Source organism: Anthonomus grandis, chromosome 1 (assembly GCF_022605725.1).
Source record: "Anthonomus grandis grandis chromosome 1, icAntGran1.3, whole genome shotgun sequence".
Taxonomy (NCBI): domain Eukaryota; kingdom Metazoa; phylum Arthropoda; class Insecta; order Coleoptera; family Curculionidae; genus Anthonomus; species Anthonomus grandis.
This window is the reverse complement of record NC_065546.1, coordinates 53924669-53944457: the sequence shown is the minus strand read 5'-3', so window position 1 is coordinate 53944457 and position 19789 is coordinate 53924669. Positions and strand designations below refer to the sequence as shown.

At 31.0% G+C, this 19789-nt stretch overlaps 1 protein-coding gene across 2 annotated transcripts in view; it reads right to left on the bottom strand.

Annotated features, from left to right (window-relative positions):
• Positions 1-5834: 5834 nt before the first annotated feature.
• LOC126745858 (activating transcription factor of chaperone) overlaps positions 5835-19789 on the bottom strand; it is a 59220-nt gene continuing 45265 nt past the window's right edge. For both annotated transcript variants that reach the window (XM_050453890.1, XM_050453898.1), the window contains 2 exons: positions 11617-12274; positions 5835-6393 (listed from right to left, as the gene is read on the bottom strand). In XM_050453890.1, the coding sequence (XP_050309847.1) occupies positions 6225-6393; positions 11617-12274 (827 nt within the window). In that variant the 3' untranslated portion in view covers positions 5835-6224. The remainder of the gene's footprint in view (positions 6394-11616; positions 12275-19789) is intronic.

Here is a 19789-nt window from a genome sequence, read left to right as displayed (position 1 = left end):
ACAATAAACTTATTTGCTTAATCCTAAGGCGCGTGTTTAAGGGCACTTTATTATGGACATCTTGTCCATTAAGATTGAGATTAAATCAATATCGAAAGCAAACCGTTCCACGGCTGTTATTAGTAATTATAACAGACATGCAACACTATTATCTAATTTAAAATTTATTTGGCTCTGGTTTGAATGGGCTTAAAAAATTATTAGTTACTGTAATTATAAAGTAACTGAATAGACCTTTTCTTTTAACAAAACCTACCGCAAAATAATTTAGGGCACAAAATTAATGCGGTTAAGTAAAATTGTTTGCACAATGCATATTTTAAATAAAAAATAAAATTATGCCAAGCCTAAAGCTGTTACGGGGTTAAAAAAAATGAAAATGTTGCTGGTGGCTCTATGATATAATTGAGCCACCAGCAACAAATATATACACGGTTTATATATTTACATATAAACGGTGTGTATATATAAAGTTTGTTAAAAAAGTCCCGGACCCCGTATGGATAGATCTCTTTCAACGCTACATAAGAAAGGTAACTTTGCATATACAGAGGAGGCATCACAACTATTACAGTAGTAGAGCCACAGATTTAACGAGACAAACAGATAAGTAAAGCAATGCATTAAAAACGGTACACCGAATGGATCCCAACCACAGATTACCTAAACCTTTTTACCTAAGGTTTAGGTAATCTGTGTCCCAACTTTAAAAAGTTAAGATCCATTGGACTTCGACCCGATGGATTCGCTCCTCGGTCTGTGCTTAGTTGCCAATACAATTTTGTATGAGGAAGGTTTTTATCTATTTTTAGTATTTTGGGAAAAATGCTTGCTTCGGTCTGCGCTGGTTGGATTCATTGCAGCCATCGGCGATGAACGACGTCGAGTCGATGAGCGTCTTTACCCTTTTATTTAGGAACTAGGCAAATTGAAAATTATTGTAAATGATTATTTCTCACTTTACTCCCGTGCGTTCTATGGGTCTGATCTTTATAAAAGACATAATTGCGTTTTCAATATGCTTCCACGTTCAAGGGTTACTGCAGCAGGCCAATAAATGCGACTATTATAATTGCGGAAATACTAAACGTATTGAAAAAATAAAAATGTTTAAATTTCCAATAAAACGCAAAGAAATTTGTGATGTTTGGATTTTTAATAGTGGTAAGTTACAAAATAAATGTTTGTGTACTTTACCATTTACATCACACAGTTTGTGTTTTCATATGAATAAAATTAAACTAATATTTTTTAAAATGCTATGTTTAAATTAAAACTAAATTATTCTTTAGTTATAATAGTAAATACAGCTATAATAGTAAGCTATAGTATATAATTGCCTGAACATTGAAATAATTATTGATATGAGTTATTTATGCTCGAATTTATGTTTTCGGAGATACCAAACATTTATCCTCTAACCAAATAATAATGTAATTTAGACATCTAGAACAATAATTATCAAACACATTTTTGTCTCTTAACCTTTTAAAAAAATTTGAAAAAGGCAAAACCTTATTTTATCAAAATATTTTTTTAATAATAAACTTAAATGCAGAACACTTAAAGCCCCCAAAATAATAAAAAATAAACTTCTTAAAAAGATCTTATTGTTATTAATACTTTACAAATATAATTTAACTATATTAGCAATAAATATAAGTTTTTTTAAAACATCTTTTTTAAAAAAAATAACATGTTAATTTACACAATAAAAAAATAAATATACAGGGTGTCCCATAAATAATGGTAAATATTTTAACAGTAGATTTCTTTAAAAAAAATTTAAGATTAGGTAAAATTTTCCTTGTCCGAAAGTCAAGGCATCCATGATTCAGAGTGATAAATTTAATAATGTTACTATATACAAATATCAAGACTAACGTGTAACGTGTCATTAAGTGATAGTCCGCGTTTAAGTCCACGTTCAAAGAAAAAAATGAAATTTGAAGAAAAAAACGAGTTTGTTAAAAAAATTATTTTTAACAAACTTCCCGGATACTCTTAAGAGTCCAAGAAAAGTGAAACTTAAAAATAAAATCTCTTATCAAAGGAAAAAAATACATAATATTAAGAGAAGAATTACTCGGTTGAGAGAAAAAGTTCGCAAGTGCAAATTTTCAATTTTTAATTTGTTACCTTTTTTATCATTCTTATCCATACCTGCAAAAACGTTTGTTATGATGCAAGTACGGGGTAAACGTCGTACTTTATATTCCCGCAACAAAAAGGAGTTTATAGGAGGAAAAGGAGGGCATTATATTACCATCTACGTCAACCATTCAAAAATGGATTGGTCAAAATACATTTAAAACTGGCGTAGATGATAATATAAAAATCTGTCTTAAGCTGAATTGTGCAGTTATGGATAAGAATGAAAAAAAATGTTTCGTGGCTATTGATGAAATGTCAATCAAAGAATGCCTCGAATATAATAAAAAACTGGACCTAATAGAAGGTTTTGAAGACTTAGGTCCTCTAGGACGAAAACCAACGGAAGGCACTCATGTCTTAGTTTTTTTTATTCGAGGCATATATTCATAATGGAAATTTCCACTTGCATACTTTTTCTCTCACACCAATACAAGTGGCAAGAATTTAAAACTTTTGATTTTTTACGTTTTAAAATCTCTAAATGAGATTGGTTTTATTCCCAAGGCAATAGTGTGTGACCAAGGAAGTCCTAATAGGGCAGCTTTTAAATTATTGAGTGTTACTAAGGAACGACCTTTTTTTATTATAATGATTTAAAAATTTTTGCTCTATACTATTCAAAAGTATTAGGAACAATTTGTTGTCGGGAACTTTTAAGTTGGGAAATAAGGGCATATGTTTCAATGTTATTAGGAAAACTTATGAAATTGATAAATCTTCATCTACAACAAGAACTCTTCCCAAAATTACCGTATAAACATATTTTTGCTAATGCATTTGAAAAAATGTCATGCTCCTTAGCGCTACAGGTTTTTTCAAGTACTATGGCAGCCGCTATACGAACTGCTGTCGATAAGTGTTTTATACCCAAGGAGCTAGGTAATAATACTGCTGATTTTATATAACTGATGAACAATTTATTCGATGCTTTAAATAGCAAACGTTTTTTTGCCAAAAATCCTTTTAACCGTGGTCTTAGCGAAAACAGTTCTTGTGTGAATCTGGTTTTTGGCAAAGGTAAATCTGTTTTTGATTAAGTTGTACCGTAAAAAGGGGAAGACCGTAATTAGCGAAACAAGGCCTCCATGTTTCGATGGAATTATTCGTACTATAAATGCAATTGAACAGCTTTTTGAAAGCGAAAAAAAGGAAAATATTCAGTTTATTCTCACAAATAGATTAAATCAAGATTTCTTGGAAAACTTATTTTCAATGGCCAGGCAACGGGGAAAAAGTCATTTCGACTATCTTTCAGGATTAAATCCATAACGGGTTTATTAACTCCATCAAAGTTATCGAATTGCGAAGATGATACAGATACTCAACTATTGTTGTCAGGAATTACAAGGAATATTGATACAAAATGTGACAGCGAAAAAACCACTCAAGGTGTTCATATATCACAAGAACTAAATACTGAAGAAGATCGGTCTGAAAGTCCGGTTTCTGAATTAGAAGAAATTGCAGCAGTCAAAGAACCTGAGATAAATTTGGAAGAATCGGCAAATAACTATTATGCGGGGTATTTAGTTCGACGTGTTATCGAACAATTTAAATGTAGAAAATGCAAATTAAATTTTCAAAACAGCACAAAATTTACAGACCCTTCTCAAATTTTTCCCTTCATAAAAGTTTCACTGGGCAAGAGAAAACATCTCTTGTAATTCCTACTTCAGAAGTTGAGTATATTGTGTCAAAAGCAATGTCCAAGTTTCAAAAATATTTTAAAAAATATAAGTATCAAGAGTTTGTGGCAACAAAAATTAAAAATAAAATTGTTTCAAAACATCTAGTATGGTTGGGGAAAAAAACTGACGACTGTCATGACCATAAACTGTTTTTATTAAACAAACTTGTTCAAATAGGTTTATTTAAGTTCTGCAAATGGTCAAGGAAAATGTCAAAAAATTACAAACAAAAAATTTGAAATTTGCAAAATTTGTAAGAAAAATATAATGTACTTAACTTACCTAAGAATATTTTTTATACTATACTTTATCTACAGTGCGTTTTTTAAGAATCATAATAGATGATCTTACATGGATCATTTTACATAAAAAAAGTTAATTTTTGATTTATCATTTCAAACATTTTTAATTTAATAGCGGAGATCTAAATTTGAATAGACAAAGGCTAGGATTCATGTTAAGATAATATAACACTGAAAAATTTTTTTTCTTAAAACGCCTGGTATATTAATGACCACCAATTTTAATAAAATTAAGACAATTTGTTAAATTTGACAATGGCTGGTTTTAAATGCCTATCTCGATAAAAAATTTTCAATTAATTTTATTGTTTTTTTTATACAACTCCAAAAAACTTTCTAATAATTAAATTTTACAAAAAAAAACAATTAATTATTTGATAATTTTAATAACGTCTTTCAACACCAAGCACACAAAATTAGTATTTTACCACCAAATCACATCTAATAAGTTAATATAACACCTCCAAATCCATCCATCCATCTAATACGTTATAATCATAGGCCAACGAGAGAATTTGTCTGGTTATTCTATGGTTATAATCACAGATGTAAATAACTGTGGTTATAATATAACAACTTCAATATGTAGGTATGTTGATATTCACGGCATCGCAACCCACGAAAAAGACGAGAAAGTCTTTTTAGTTTGGCCGGGTAGCGTACGTACTTCGACCTTTAGTTAGTTTAGAAGTTACCTTTTTTTAAACGGAATAGTTTATTTTTATGCATTTGCCGATTCTATATACCTACGCAAAATTTTAACACAAAAATCTTTGAAAATATAAACTCAGATGTCTGGAATAAGGCTCGAATTTAAAAAATGCAATTGTAGACCTTCTAAGACGACCTTCACCTGCCTGGAAGGTGTTTCGAAGTACTTTTAAGATTATTCCAGGAATTTCAAGAGACTTACTTTCCTGTAAGAGAATCTAGAGCATTTTGCAAGGTTGTTCAAGGGACTCTGTTTAGAAGATTTCCGAGTATACTTAAGGTAATGCCAGGTATTCCAAGTGACTTAGATGCCTGAAATAAGACTCCAAATTGGAATTGTAAATCCACCTACATTACCCTCAATTGCTTAAAAGAGTTTCAGAGCACTTTTAAAGATTATTCTGGGCATTTTAGGCGGCTCAATTTTTCTGGAAAAGAATGCGGAGAGAATTAATGTTTCCAAAATCTTTGGAAATATATTAAAAGATTAAATCAACTGCTATTTTGAACAAAGCAAATTAAACAAAATTTGTGTTAAAAAATTAATAAAGAATTTGTGGATTGGGACTTGTTCGGATCTTTTTTATTTTTAAATAAGATCAATCACACTTATCTAATTTTCAGGAAACATCTATGCTTTTTCTTTTGCAGATGATACCGTCAACATAGTAATGTATGATACTACAGATGAAGTGGAAGACATTGTGACATACTACACATTTTACCGTTGTTTTATTAAAATGTTTATAGAACTTGACTAATATGAATCACCGGTGATACCCAGTTAAAATATACGTTGCTTGGTTGATTTAGATCCCATGGCTGATGTAAGTTTGCGTACTTTTAAATACCAGCAACATTTATAACTCAAAACATAACAAATTTTGTAATGCGGTATATCACCGGTGATACGTATGGTATAGGTTGGTAGAAATCCTAAACAGGCTCTGTAGCCAAAGTGTTAAATAAAACTTCACACTTTTGAAAGCATTTAAAACAATATATTCAGCATTATAAGGGCACAGTAAATAATATGAAAGTGGTCGTATGCAGTAATAATAAATCTAAAAAAAAAACCCACAAGTCGATTAGTAAAACGCTTAAACTAATGAAGTGTTAATAGAATACATGGGCCTAACCTAAAAAATAAAACTTGCTGTCATGAATATTCACATATCAAAAAGAAAGATATGTGAATATTCAAGTGGTGCGGGCAGAGGCTTAAACTTAAACATCTTTCGTTCGCTCTAGATGAAACTCTTTATCGACAGTAAAATAATTATAAAAATCGATTAAGGCCCCCCCTCGTCCTGTAGTTATGGTGTCCCGAGGTGTTCCGAGAAGGGCCCCCAATAATTTTTTTCTTCTTTCAACTGATAACTCCCTTGGCTTTAAGGAGATCGCGCATCAGTCCCTTCAAGTACTTGATTTCCCGTTGCAGATCTGTTATTTGATTGGTCAACTCCCCGTGTTTGTCCAGAAGGCCTTTCTCCTCGTTTAGGATCTCCTCGACCTCGGCCTTCTTCTTCATGCGGTACCTGAAATGAAAATTACGCTACTTAAGTTTAGATTTAGGTGAACATTTAGGGTTGTTAGGGTATTTAAGTTCCTGGAAGATTTCAGAGCACTCCTAAGGTAATTCTAGACCAGTGATAATAATAATAATAATAATAATCCTTTATTTAGCACCTGGCTAGTACATAATACTATAACAAACATTTAATATACATGTGTGTAATATAATAAATTCCTTAAAATTAAATTATAATTGATTCTTTAAGAAATTAAACACCTTTCTATTAAACATTTTCAGTGATGTTGCTTCTTTAATCTCTACTGGTAGGTTATTAAACATTCGAATTCCCTCAAAAAACAGTGATTTTTGTAAAGCAGTGGTTTTAACATGTTGAATATTATAGTTCTGCTTTGACCGAATGTTGTATTGATAGAAATTTTCTCTTTTTTCCAAAAACGTTGATAGTTTGGTAAAAGACCATGTTCGATTTTAAAAATTAATGTTAAATTTGCCTTTTTAATATTTTTTTCTACCGATAACCAATTTAATGTAGAAAGCATATATTCAATTGGTGTATATTTACTACAGTTCAAAATAACCATCATAGCTTTATTTAGTTGTAATTGAAGCCTATTTATGTTTTCTTGTGTACAGGATATAAGTAAAGCAGAACAATAATTAAAATGAGGCAATATAATAGTGTTAAATATTAACTTTTTAGACCATAATGACAGAGAACTTGAAATACGAGATAAGAATGAAATTTTTTTACCTAATTTTCTACAAACATAATCTATGTGCAATGAAAAATTCAACTGTGGATCAATAATTATTCCTAAGTATTTAATTTCCGAAACAAAATATACTTGATCTCCGTTTATATTTACTGTACAGCCTGATTCATAAAATTTATTACAATTTGTCTTTGACCCCAACACAATACACTTTGTTTTCCTTATATTTAATTTTAATTTATTTTTGCACAACCAATCATACAAAATATGCATCTCAGAGTTCATTATTCTGGTAATATTTTTGAAGTTCCTACCTACCATGCATACTACAGTATCATCCGCAAACAAGTTAATAAATGAATTTCGCAGAACTGTGTTTATATCATTTACGTAAATTATAAATAATAAGGGCCCAAGAACACTGCCCTGTGGCACACCCAGTTTACTTGGAACCCTATTTGAAAATCTATCACCTACTTTAGTTCTCATACACCTGTTACTTAGAAAATCCTTAATCCATTTTAAAGCAATACTCTTAACTCCATATAACTTTAATTTCTTAAGGAGGATATCCCGATCTATAGTCTCAAATTCCCGTTTTAAGTCAATATTATAATAAATTGATGGGCAAACTTTTTTACTGGGGGGCCACAAAGTATGAGAAATTCTAGAGGAGGGCCAGAATTATAGAAAAAATGCATTTTGTGTTAATTCTTTTAATCATAATATTATAAAAACATTACAGCATTACAGACAAATGTTAAAAATTACCTTTTACCTTAAATAATATTTATTTTTTCCTATGTTAACAATCTGCATAAAGATAAAGGAATACCAAAATCTATGGAACAAAGGGATTTTGTAAAAAAATTACAAAGGGATGACGGATGACTATGGAGACTCCCGAGGAAGTATCTGAGAATTTTGCTGACCATTTTGAATCCTGCTATTCGGATTTTTCTAACAAATGCATTACATCTGTTTCAGAAAATCTGGCGTCTGTTCTTTCACGTCATATTTTTACCAATGAAGAAATACTGGACAAACTTAACTCATTGGATGCCAATAAAGGATCAGGACCTGATGGAATCTCACCAGTGTTTATCAAAAACTGTTCATCTGTGTTGGTTGAGCCTCTTCGATTCATTTTTCAGAGGTCATTTAATACATCTTCATTTCCCAGGTATTGGAAGCTGTCAGTTCGATTCCCTATTTTTAAAAGAGGACGCAAAACTGAGATTGGAAATTATAGGGGTGTTTCTTTGCTTTTTCTCCAAAATATTTGAATCAATTTTGACTGATGAAATATTTAGCACCTTCAAATCCTGTACTTTTCCGAAACAACATGGCTTTTACAGAAGTAGCTCAACGGCGACAAACCTAGCGGATTTTTAGGATTTTTTAAGTGATAATATCGAACAAGGCTATAAGATTGATGTTGTTTACACCGACTTACAAAAAGCATTCGACAGTGTATGCCATGGTCTGTTGATAAAGAAACTTGAAGCATTGGGAGTACATGGATCAGATCTGAAGTGGATCGATTCATATTTGAATAATCGTACTCAACGAGTCCAGCTAAGGGGAGCAACTTCAAAGGAAATTCGAGTGACTTTTGGAGTGCTTCAGGGATCACGTCTTGGGCCAATTTTGTTCCTTTTATGTATAAATGCAGCTGTATCTGTTTTTAAACACTGTGAATTTCTTTTATATGCTGACGATCTAAAATTTTTTCGAACTATTGACTGTGATGAAGACCTTAGTGCAATTAGATTTAAATAATTTCAATCAACGGTGTGTAGAAAATTTTTTGAACCTTAATGTTAAAAAATGTAAAGTTTTGTCATTTTACCGGAAAAAAAGTTCCTTATAGTTTTACACATACATTAGACGGATGTTTGCTGGAAAGTGTGGACACTTTTAATGATTTAGGCGTTATTTTTGACCATCAATTGACTTTTAATGATGTAGGGTTTTAGAATGCTAGGTTTTATTGGAAGACATTGTGATATTAGAACCATAAAATGTTTATACAATAGTTCAGTTCGTAGTATTTTAGAATACAACTGTATTGTCTGGTCACCATTTTATAAGATACATATTAATCGTATAGAAAAAGTTCAAAACATGTTTTGCAAAATATGTTTTAACTTTTATTCGAAGGGCCTTCCGTGGTAGGCGTGTGAGACATATGGAATTGTTTTTGATCATCCATAATATTTTCGAAAAAAACAGGTTCCAGCTGTGACGAAGCAACTTTCAGCAGTGCGAAAAGGTGTTCATCAGTCAATCGGTTTCTGATTGAGTTTTTCCGCAATTTCCTGTTCGAAAAAGTCTGTTCGCACACACATAAGACAAAGCAAACATCGCCATAATTTTCTGGGCGTGAGCAGCAGTTTTCGGGAGTGCTCTACAAAAATCTAGTTTTGTGGAATTCAAGAACAATTGCAATTTTGGAGATACATTTTCCGGGTCTACATTAAACGGCATCGAGAAAATATCTAGCGATAACTGAATGTTCTTAAAATCTTGAAACCTAGTTTCAAATTTTGTGTAACTAAATTCTTTTAGTTTGTTCTCACACACAGTTGACATGGATTTTAAACGCGAAAAGGAGTTAAATCGTTCCTCGCCATGCAGTTATAAAATAGAAAAAGCTGAGTTTTAAGTGATTTCAGACAACCCCAAGTCTCATCTATAAATTGGTTCTTTCCTTGCAATTTTTTGTTTAATTTGTTATAGTGTTCGAGCAAATCGGTAAAAAATGCAAAATTTGTACGCCAATCTTTGTCTTCGAAGATCTGAAAATCAGACCATTAGTCTGATTTAGTCTTTAAGAAATCTTGTATTTCCTCTTTTAAATTCCAATCCCATTCAAATGCATATTTACAACTTAACCATCTTACTTTTGTGTTGTTAAGGTCAGAATAATCTGCGTCGAGTTCATCCAGAAATTCTCGGAATTGTCGGTGTACCAAGCTCCGAGATCGAATCATATTAATAAGTTTTTAAACCACATTAAGTACATGGGTAATATCTATTGCAGCTTTGCAAATGACGTCCTAGTGAATTATACAATGTAAAAATGCAACATCGTGATAAGGATTCTGGTTCCGAAAAATACCTGAAAATCCCGACTTTTTCCCAAGCATATTTGGGGAGACAGATGGAAATCTGTTGTTATATTGCATAATTTTGAAATGGGAGCATTTAATTTTTGAAGACCTTCGAAAAATTCCTTATAAATGATTTGCCTGGTCGTTTTTCCTTTTATCAATTGCAAACAAGCAAGTTCTTCAGTAATATTAAATTTGTCATCAACACCTCTAATAAAGTCACGGAAAAATATTTAAAGTTTTCTATACGCTGCCTAAGTTGAGTCGACAAGTTAGATGCAATAGCATCAATTCGCGTTGTGACTGTCTTTCGCGATAAGCTGACAGACTCAAACTCTTTTCTGGAGACGAACAGTCTTTTAAAAATTCTCCTTTTGAGTATGGTTTGTTATATTTAGCTATTTTATAAGCCACAGCATATATAGCCAGTGTAAAACCTTTGAGCAGTGTTTTGGCTTATAAACAGATTCCGTTGAGCAGATATTTTTTTTAATAAGATTTCCGCAATTATCTTTTTGTCTGCGTCATCCATCAAAGCATATTTAGTTTTTCGATGTTTGGTGTTAAAACGCCACTACTTCATATCAAATAAGACATATTGGTTTACCATTGTATTCCGTAAAAAAGTATTTCCTATAAGTCCACTCTTCTTTAAACAGATGACACTCGGAATCCACTTTTCTTCATTTATATTCCATTATCTTAAAATTAGTGCTTTTTTTTAAAATATTATAAATGTAAAGCGTTACGCGAACAAGCATTAATAAAAGACATGAAACGTGCGGCTCGGTCTATGACAGTTGGCGTTTAAGTTTACTCCTCATTTTTCGCCACTCATTTTTCCACACTGCGCCCCGTATTACGCAATCTAATTTTATTTTAAAAAAAATTTAGTGAACCTAAACTACGCGGTTAGTTAGGTTGGTTTACATATTAAACGGCCCCATCTGGCGAAGAAAAAAATACTCTTCCACCACGACAACGTGCCGGTTCACATCTCCGCCATCACCACGGCTAGATTGGTTGAATTGGCCTACGAACTTTTACCCCATCCACCGTATTCGCCCGATTTGGCCCCGTGCGACTTATTTCCAACCCCGAAAAAATCACTTGCCGGGCAGCGTATTTTCAAAACCTAATATTGTACAACGCCCGCATGTTTTCCTCGATTGTTATTGGTCAATTCAAAATCTAGTTACAACGCTGCACGATTCAACGCCGCCACAATATTAAATAGGATTTTACCATTAGACTCCTAAATATATTCGAGTACAGCGCGAAGTATTTATCGGATATAGATAGTTCTAAACGTTGCGTTGGCTAGATACACCACTTCCTGTACAATTACCTCATATTTCATAAAATTACTTAAACCTAAATAAAAGCTATAGTTACCTAGTAGCAGCGTTCTTATTCTGTTCCTTCTTCCTGCTCTTCTTGTCGTCGGGCGAAGCGGAATACGGTTTACTACCGCGCCGCTTCGCCTTCTGCCCAAGGCCGAATGAAGTATCTTTATAGTTTTCCGCATGGTCCAACGTCCACTCCGGATCTTCAGAGGACGAGGACGAACAATCGCCGAAGTTACTGTTGCTGCTGCTCTCTGGAGACGAGGGGCCGCTGGCCCACTGCATATCGTCAATGGTGGTGCGAACCAGCTCGTCCACCACCGCCAACTCGTGGGCGATATCGGGCTGAGGGGTGGCCGCAGCATCGTAATTGTCCGGATTCGCGGGGAAAAGTTGTTGTTGTTGTTGTTGTTCCTGGGGCTTCGTGTCGGGCACGACCACAGGTACTTGTTGGTACGTAGAGACTCCCATAAGCGGTTCCAGGGTTGTTATGATGGTCGGCTCGCTCGGAGGACTTTGGGGCGGAGTGAGAGCGTTGTGGTTCAATTCGAAGTAAACTTTTTCGAACTCGTTGAAGAGGTACGTGGGGTTAGGGTCCGGTTTGTAGTATTCGGGTTTGAGTGGGACGGGTACTGCGACGGCGCCGCGTGGCGGTTGTACCTCGTCGATGAGCGGGATCATTTTGTCGTCCAAGAAGAACGACGGTTCTGGAAGGTAAGCGAATAGTAAATTAGTTTCATGTTTTATAAGGTTTAAGAGTGTTAAAATTAGTGTTTTAGCTACTGTAGCAGTGTATTTTTTTATTTTAATGAATTTTTATTATAATAAGGCAAATGCTTTATTCATTACTCAAATGAATCATAATATAGATTATTTTCATTTACCAATTAAATAAAGCAAACATTTTTAGTTACAGGACGAGTCATTAATACTGCACGAAAGTTTAAGGGACAAAGTATTGAAAAGACTTCGTATAAACCTATGTCCAAAAATGCCGAATATAATAAAATAATAAACAAAAATAAAAAGTAAAAATAAGGGAATCTTCATCATTTAATTTTTGTTGTCAAAGAAGCTATCTATGCATCGATCGTACGTCACAAAGAATACAAGAAAAAAAGTCAATTAGTAGATGACCCATACCTGTATTGAAGTTTACTGTGACTTTTCTATACTTTCATAGCAGTTTTTTAAAATATTAGTTGCAAATGAATTACAGTAACAAAGAAATGTGTAATAGACGTTTTGTGTACGGTATTGCGAACGGCAATGCCTACGAAGCAAGGCGCATTTACGAAGAAAGATTCCCGAATCGTGCTATTCCACAGAGTCAAATGTTTATTCGCCTTTACCAATGACTCGGTGAAAATTGCAGTTGAAAAGAAATTGAGCGCTAATGATGAACGCCTCGTACAGTTGCAACTGTAAAAGCAGAAGAGGCACTCTAAAACAAATTGAGCAGGACCCTACTACAAGTACAAGAAAGATTGCTAGAACACTAAACATTAGTCAATCGAGTCTCCAGAATAGTGAACTCTTATATACGTACCATTCACGGAAAGAGCAAGCATTTTTACAAAGCGATTTTCCTCAAAGACTCTTATCTATGCAAAGCCTCTGATTATGTGGATCATGGATTACTGACGAGTGGCTCATGCCTGGTCGTATCTTAGCAATCAGGGTCAATTTGTCAATCATCTTCAGAGAAAACTATCCCAGGAATTACTTGGGGAGTCCCACAGGCTTTGGTTTTGGAGCCATTCTTATTTTTGGCATACATAAATGACCTTTTTAGGCTAATCCTAAAATCCAATCGTCTTTGTTGAAAATAAAACAAAGCATTGTTGGATTGAGGAGTGATTCGGGAAATCTGCTCTGAAATGGTAAGTCTTTGCAGAAGGTTGCTTCTGGGCATTCTGATTGATCAAGAATTACGCTTTAAAGACAAGTAAGTAGAAACCTTTAATCAGGATGTTTTGCTATAAGGGTGGTAAGGGAGGAAGAGTTGGCACAGACAGTCAATTTTTTATTATTTAAGTCGCATTTCAGGTATGAAAAACCATCTTGGGGTGTTGCCAATAAGGGACTTCTGAATATGATTTTTATGATCCAAAAGAAAACTGTTCGTTTTATTACTGGAATAAATTTGTCTGGTGTCTGGACCACATTAATTGATCTAAAAATTCTCATCTTTACTCATATTAAAAGCTTCTATCCATATTTTAAAAAATTGTTTTGTACTCAAGGGCTCATCACAATAACAAAATCATTTATCAAAATCACCTTTTACTTCCAAGGTATGCACTGGTAAAAAAGTCACAAAAAATAAAAATAAAAATTTTCGACGCTTAAGGCTTGGGCTTATTATAGTAGTGGAAAAAATCTACTAAAATGCACTTTAAGATTTGACTTTATTTTGCTTTTATTGTGTTATTTGTTTCTTTTTACTGTAAGATCATTTTGCGTTGTTTTATTTAATTTATGTGGTTCTGTATGTATTATAATATGTATTTAATAGTTTCTGTTCACTTATATACCAATCTTGCTTTGTCAATAACGTTTTTGATTTCTCGACTAATAAAGCACTTTTTAATTAGAATTTTACTTTTCCTTTTGAGATTTTTCTTATTCTTGCAAAATGTTATAATTGAAATATTCACTATTTTCGTCATCAACAGAGCTGATACACTATAACTATATTTTTTTAAGTTTTAATATGTTTTTTTTTATTGATTTCCAAGTTTATATTTTTTTATGTTAAATTTACATAAAATTGTTTTCTTTTTTTTTATTTCATTAAAAAATGTAATATTTTAAATTATAATTTTCGAACAATATTTCTTTTACTTATTACTAAAAGTTAACAAATATTTAAAAATATATCCATGAAATTTTATCAACTAAATTTTTAGTAAATTTTAAATTAATTTAAAAAAATCAATCAGTGAAATATTTGAAAAAAAAAACATTATTAATTAATAATTCAAGACAAAAATGAAACAAAAATAATAAAATTTATTAAAAATATATAATTTTTAAAATGTTAAACATCTTTTATTTCAAAGAAATGTTAATATTTTCAATTTTATTACATTCTTGTTTCTTGTATGTCAGTTATAATTTTTTAATAAATTAGATAATTTTTCTTTTATCTACTACAAAAGTATAGTACAACAAATATTTTTATTAAATAAAAATAATTTTTTTTTTAAATTAATTGAAGGTAACTATTATAAATAATAAATAATAAAATTTACCAACTACGATTTAAAAATAGAAAAAAATAAATAAAACAGTTTTTAAAAATGTCAAACAAAGAAAAATTTTATGAAATAAAATAAATTAATTGAATTGAACAAAAACATATTTTCTTTTTAAATATTAGTATTGTTATTAGGATGTTAAATTTTCATTAGCACTGTAAATTATATATTTTTTTTATTTTGATATTTTTGTATTCCCAAATTAATATTTTCTTAAATTAAATTTAACTAAATATATTTTTAAAGTTTTGATTTCATAAGAAAATTGTTATTTAGTTTTTTATTACCGTTCTTGGGTTTTTGTTCTTCAATTATAATTTTTTACTAGTTTAGTAAAATTTTCTTTCATCTATTACTAAAATTTAACAAACAAAATTCTTTAAAACGGTAAATTAATGAAAAAAAAATTAATAAGTGAAAAATTCAAAAGGGAAGAAACATAATGAATTTTTAACAACATAAGAAAACATAATAAATATTTAATAATTAAGCATGTGTACTAAGAATATTAAGTTTAATACAATTTTATTAATGAACGTTTAATCTTTTCGAAATTTAAAAAAAAATAAATTAGGAAAATTATTCTGATTTAAATATGCTTCATTAAAAATGAAATTATTTTAACAAATTTATATAAACAAACATAAGTAAAAAAAAAATAGATCTAGCAAAATCACTTGAATTTAACAAAATTATATTTTTTAAACATTCACTTTTTTACTAAATTAAAAAAATATATATATTTTAAGACAAAATATTAAAAAAAAACTTCATTCAATTCATATAATCTTACATTATTTGAAAAAAAAATAATTTGAGAAAAATGAAAAAGAAACAAAAAAAATTACTAATTGTATATTTATTTAAAACATTAGAAGAGACATTTTTTAATTAAAGGTTGATTAAATAACCTAAGAAATTTTAAAAATAAAACAAAAAATTAAATAAATGAAAAAAAATCTCACTATTAAAAATTAACAAATATTTTAAGATCAAAAATTAAAAAAAAAAATATTAAATTCGATTAGGTAATTGAAACTTTATCCTAAATCTTCAAAATTTAATTAGTGAAAAATTAAAAAGAAAATAAATTAAAAATAGAGCAAAACAAGTCGCATTAAATTAAAAAAAATTTTTTTTTTATATTTAATACAAACTACAGGTCAGAGCGATAGTTGCACAGAACTATCATAGTTGCACTCTGAACTATCAGTGCAACTATCGTTCTAACCTGTCAAAATAAACAAAAACCTGTCAAAACTATATAGTTGCACTGAACTATCATAGTTGCACTATACAGGGTGATTTTCAACCTATGCGCATAAACTTGGGAAATGGTAGATGAAGATCAATAATGAGTAATAATGACAAAAAAAATTAAGTAAAATATTTTTGGTTTCCGAAATAAAGTTAAACAAATGTCAACAGAACGTGTATCAGACGAACTTATTTTGTTTATTAATAACTGATAGTACAAGTAATAATGTTTGGAATTTGTTGTTTGCAATCCTTAGCAGTACTTAGTTTGTTGTGAGGAGCTATTAGACCTAGGCACATTTTAAATCTGGAGGAGGATATTTTAGAAGTTATCGAAGAACAACCTGGAATTAGTACTAGGACAATAATTGCAGTGCGATTTGGAATATCGCAATCTACAAGTTGGCAAATTTAAAGGCACGAGTTGCTGTACCCATTTCATGTGCAGAGGGTACAAGCCCTACTTCCAAGAGATTTGCCGCTTCGAGTACACTTTTGTGAGTGGTTGTTACATCACCAGCAGTTAAGCCCAAACTTTACCATGAACATTTTAGTTACGGATGAGGCAAATTTTACGCGCAATGGAATTTTCAACTTTCATAACACTCATTACTGGGCTGTGGAAAATCCGCATATTTTCGCTGACGTGTCAAAATAAACACTGATCGTCGTAGACATTTTTAAAATGTTAAACATTTTGCCAACGAATCGTTTGTCAGGACACAATATGCGTATATCATGTACGAGCAGCCAATTAATTAAGAAATCCTTGTCGACCATAAACAACTTTCAAGACAACTTAATTTAAATCCAATTAACCCGGGCATAGACGGACGATTGGCAACTGGGATCAAATTATTTAACTTTGCTTTTTACTAATCTCTCACTCTAAATAAGGAACTCTTTATTTATTTACAAATTTAATACAATCAACAATTTAAATACAAGATAAGATAAGAACTGTATGTATGCATTTATAATCATTGTCTCGGAAATTTGTTGGTTTCTCACCAGTGGCTTAAATTTCGTCCTTGATAGAATCAGTCTATTCTCAGCCAAATGTTGAAGAACCACTCAATTAAGCAATTATTACTTTGTTTAGTTGACAATGCCGCCATTTGGGATGAAGGAATTATTCTGATACCACCGTTAAGCATGGATATTATTAGATTTATTTCGAAATTACTGTCTGGATTATCCGGAACGATTTAGCCAACGTGACCGAGACAATATCATTTTTCAAAAATAAAATGCAAATTATCAGCTAATTATCCATTTATGTGTTTGTTTACCAAGTGAGCAATAATTTCCATAAATGAAAAAAAAATTCATTTGTTTATTTATTAATATTTCCAAGCTGCTGTATTTCTTTGGGTGTGGCCTATAAATTTCATTTCAATGGCGTGATCTGTATTATATGAATGAATTTTCATAACTAATTGTTATTGTACAAGACCAAGATTCTCACTTAATGCGATGGTAACTGCAAGTTTTATTAAAAAAAAAAACACAATATTTGTTTAATTCAGTTAAAATGTAATTATTCCACATGGTTTTTAACCATTTGCCAAATGCGTAGGTAAACAACTGGTTTGACTTTCACGTAACCATTAATGCGGAAGAGAGAGAAAGAGGTACGTTGCCTTTTAGGAATTTTTTCCGTTAACGCGAAATTTTAATCATTAAACGTGTGTAAATGCGTGTTAGGAAAATGCGGTTCGACAATATATTTATCATCAGACTTAAACTGTTTTGTGGAAGTTGGCACCACTAATAGATGTGTCACGTTTACACGAAATCTTAAGAAGTTTTAAAGCAATGCCTGATAAGATTTTTCTTCTAAATGGTCCACTGTGACCTCGTGTAAACTTGGTTAAATATTTGGCAATATACTAACGTAGTACACGCTCATTCAAGGTTGAGCGGGTGCGCTTGCCAAGACATTTGTTTACTTTCAAAATCGTCCTAAAGCATCAAATAATTATGTAAATGTACACGTAAAAGCATTGGATATTGTTCCTATATACAAAACACGTAATAAAATCAGAACGGGGCGTGGTGCAAGGTAAACATATTACGGGTAAAGTGTTTATGTCGCTTTATATAATAAATTAATCGCGAGTCAAGAAACTTGTGTTAGATAAGAAAATAAGAAGTGTAATGGAGCGTGACAGAAAATATGTGCACATATACTTGGCGATATAAATATTAATTTGCGAATACAAGAAACCTTAAAAATGTTTTAAATATCTTCAACTTTAAAACTATTAATAACTGAACCTACACACCATAATTTGTTGACAGATTAAGTCTTATTGATGTTCGAGTTAAGGACTTGATGTGATAAAAGGCGTTTCTACACTTGTGTCAAGAAACCTAACCGATCATAATTTAGTATACGTCATAATAAATTTTCCAAAAATACAAAACAAACCACAACATTTAAAATACCGTCATTATATCACAGAAAAAAATACTGTTGTGTTTCCAATTATTTGTTAGTATTTGGATGTTTTTTCATTGTTTTAAATATATTTATAATAGTTTCAATTCCATGTTATCCAAACAATTTAACCCTTAAGTTCAAGATAATTACAGCTACGCAATTAAATTTTAAATACTTTATGTCTCTATTTAATGATATATTGTGTCCCTCCAATACTGATATAAGCATTAATTTAATGAAAGCATTTATGTAATTTTAATATATATCATGCTTTTCATTGAAAAAATTATACTATTTATTTGATAATTAAAATCATTTGCTACAAACACATTATTCAGTAATTAATTTAAAATATATTTATTTTCTTTAAAACACAACTATTACTGTCACAATACACCATGTTATTAATGCAATGTCTAAATTGTTCAGAGAATTACGCAGTAGTATTGGGCCAAAGACATCTTATATTAACTTCAATGATCCTTGTCGTTAACTCAACTAGTTTGTACTCCCGTAGATTGGTATATAATTTGGATCTACCAAATAGCGTAAATCTGTGCAGCGTGCCTGTGTGGAGGTGTCCTGTCGCGTCGTCACTAACTTGTCATTTTGGCATGTTTGTTTCAAAAAGCAGCATTATCGTCCCCGCGCCTGTATGTTAATTTGTGTTCGTGCTAATTTAAATTGTGTGTTGTCGATCCATAAAATTAATAATTATAGTACGATGGACGAGTTTTTAAAAAAATATGATTTAGAGGAGCTCATACCTATCTTTGAAGGTAAGTACCTACCTCTGTATGTAATACATAATGTCAGACATGGTTGTAGTTTTCAGGTTTTTTTAATTTATATACCATAAGTATTTTATTTTAATCATTTCATTTTAAGTATAGATACCATAGTTTTTGCAAAAACAGTAAACGTAATTATTCTATAAATATCAATAAGATGTTTAATATAGTAATATTTTATTAATTAGTATTAATTTCTTCATAAATATTAGTTCTTTTCCTACTGTCATTCGTTATTTAAATAACTTAAATCTTGTAGCACTTCCAACTTTTCAGATATGAGAATAAATATAGGTACCTACTGTTAGATATAAGATATTTATACCAAAGTTCCTAAACCAAAACCTATAAATATACATTTACAATTAATCGGATCACAATGGATTTTCCGGTCTCGTAGTTACATCTTTAGTATATAAGGTCACTTGCAAGTAGTTTTAGGTTTTAGTTTAGTTTTAATCTCCT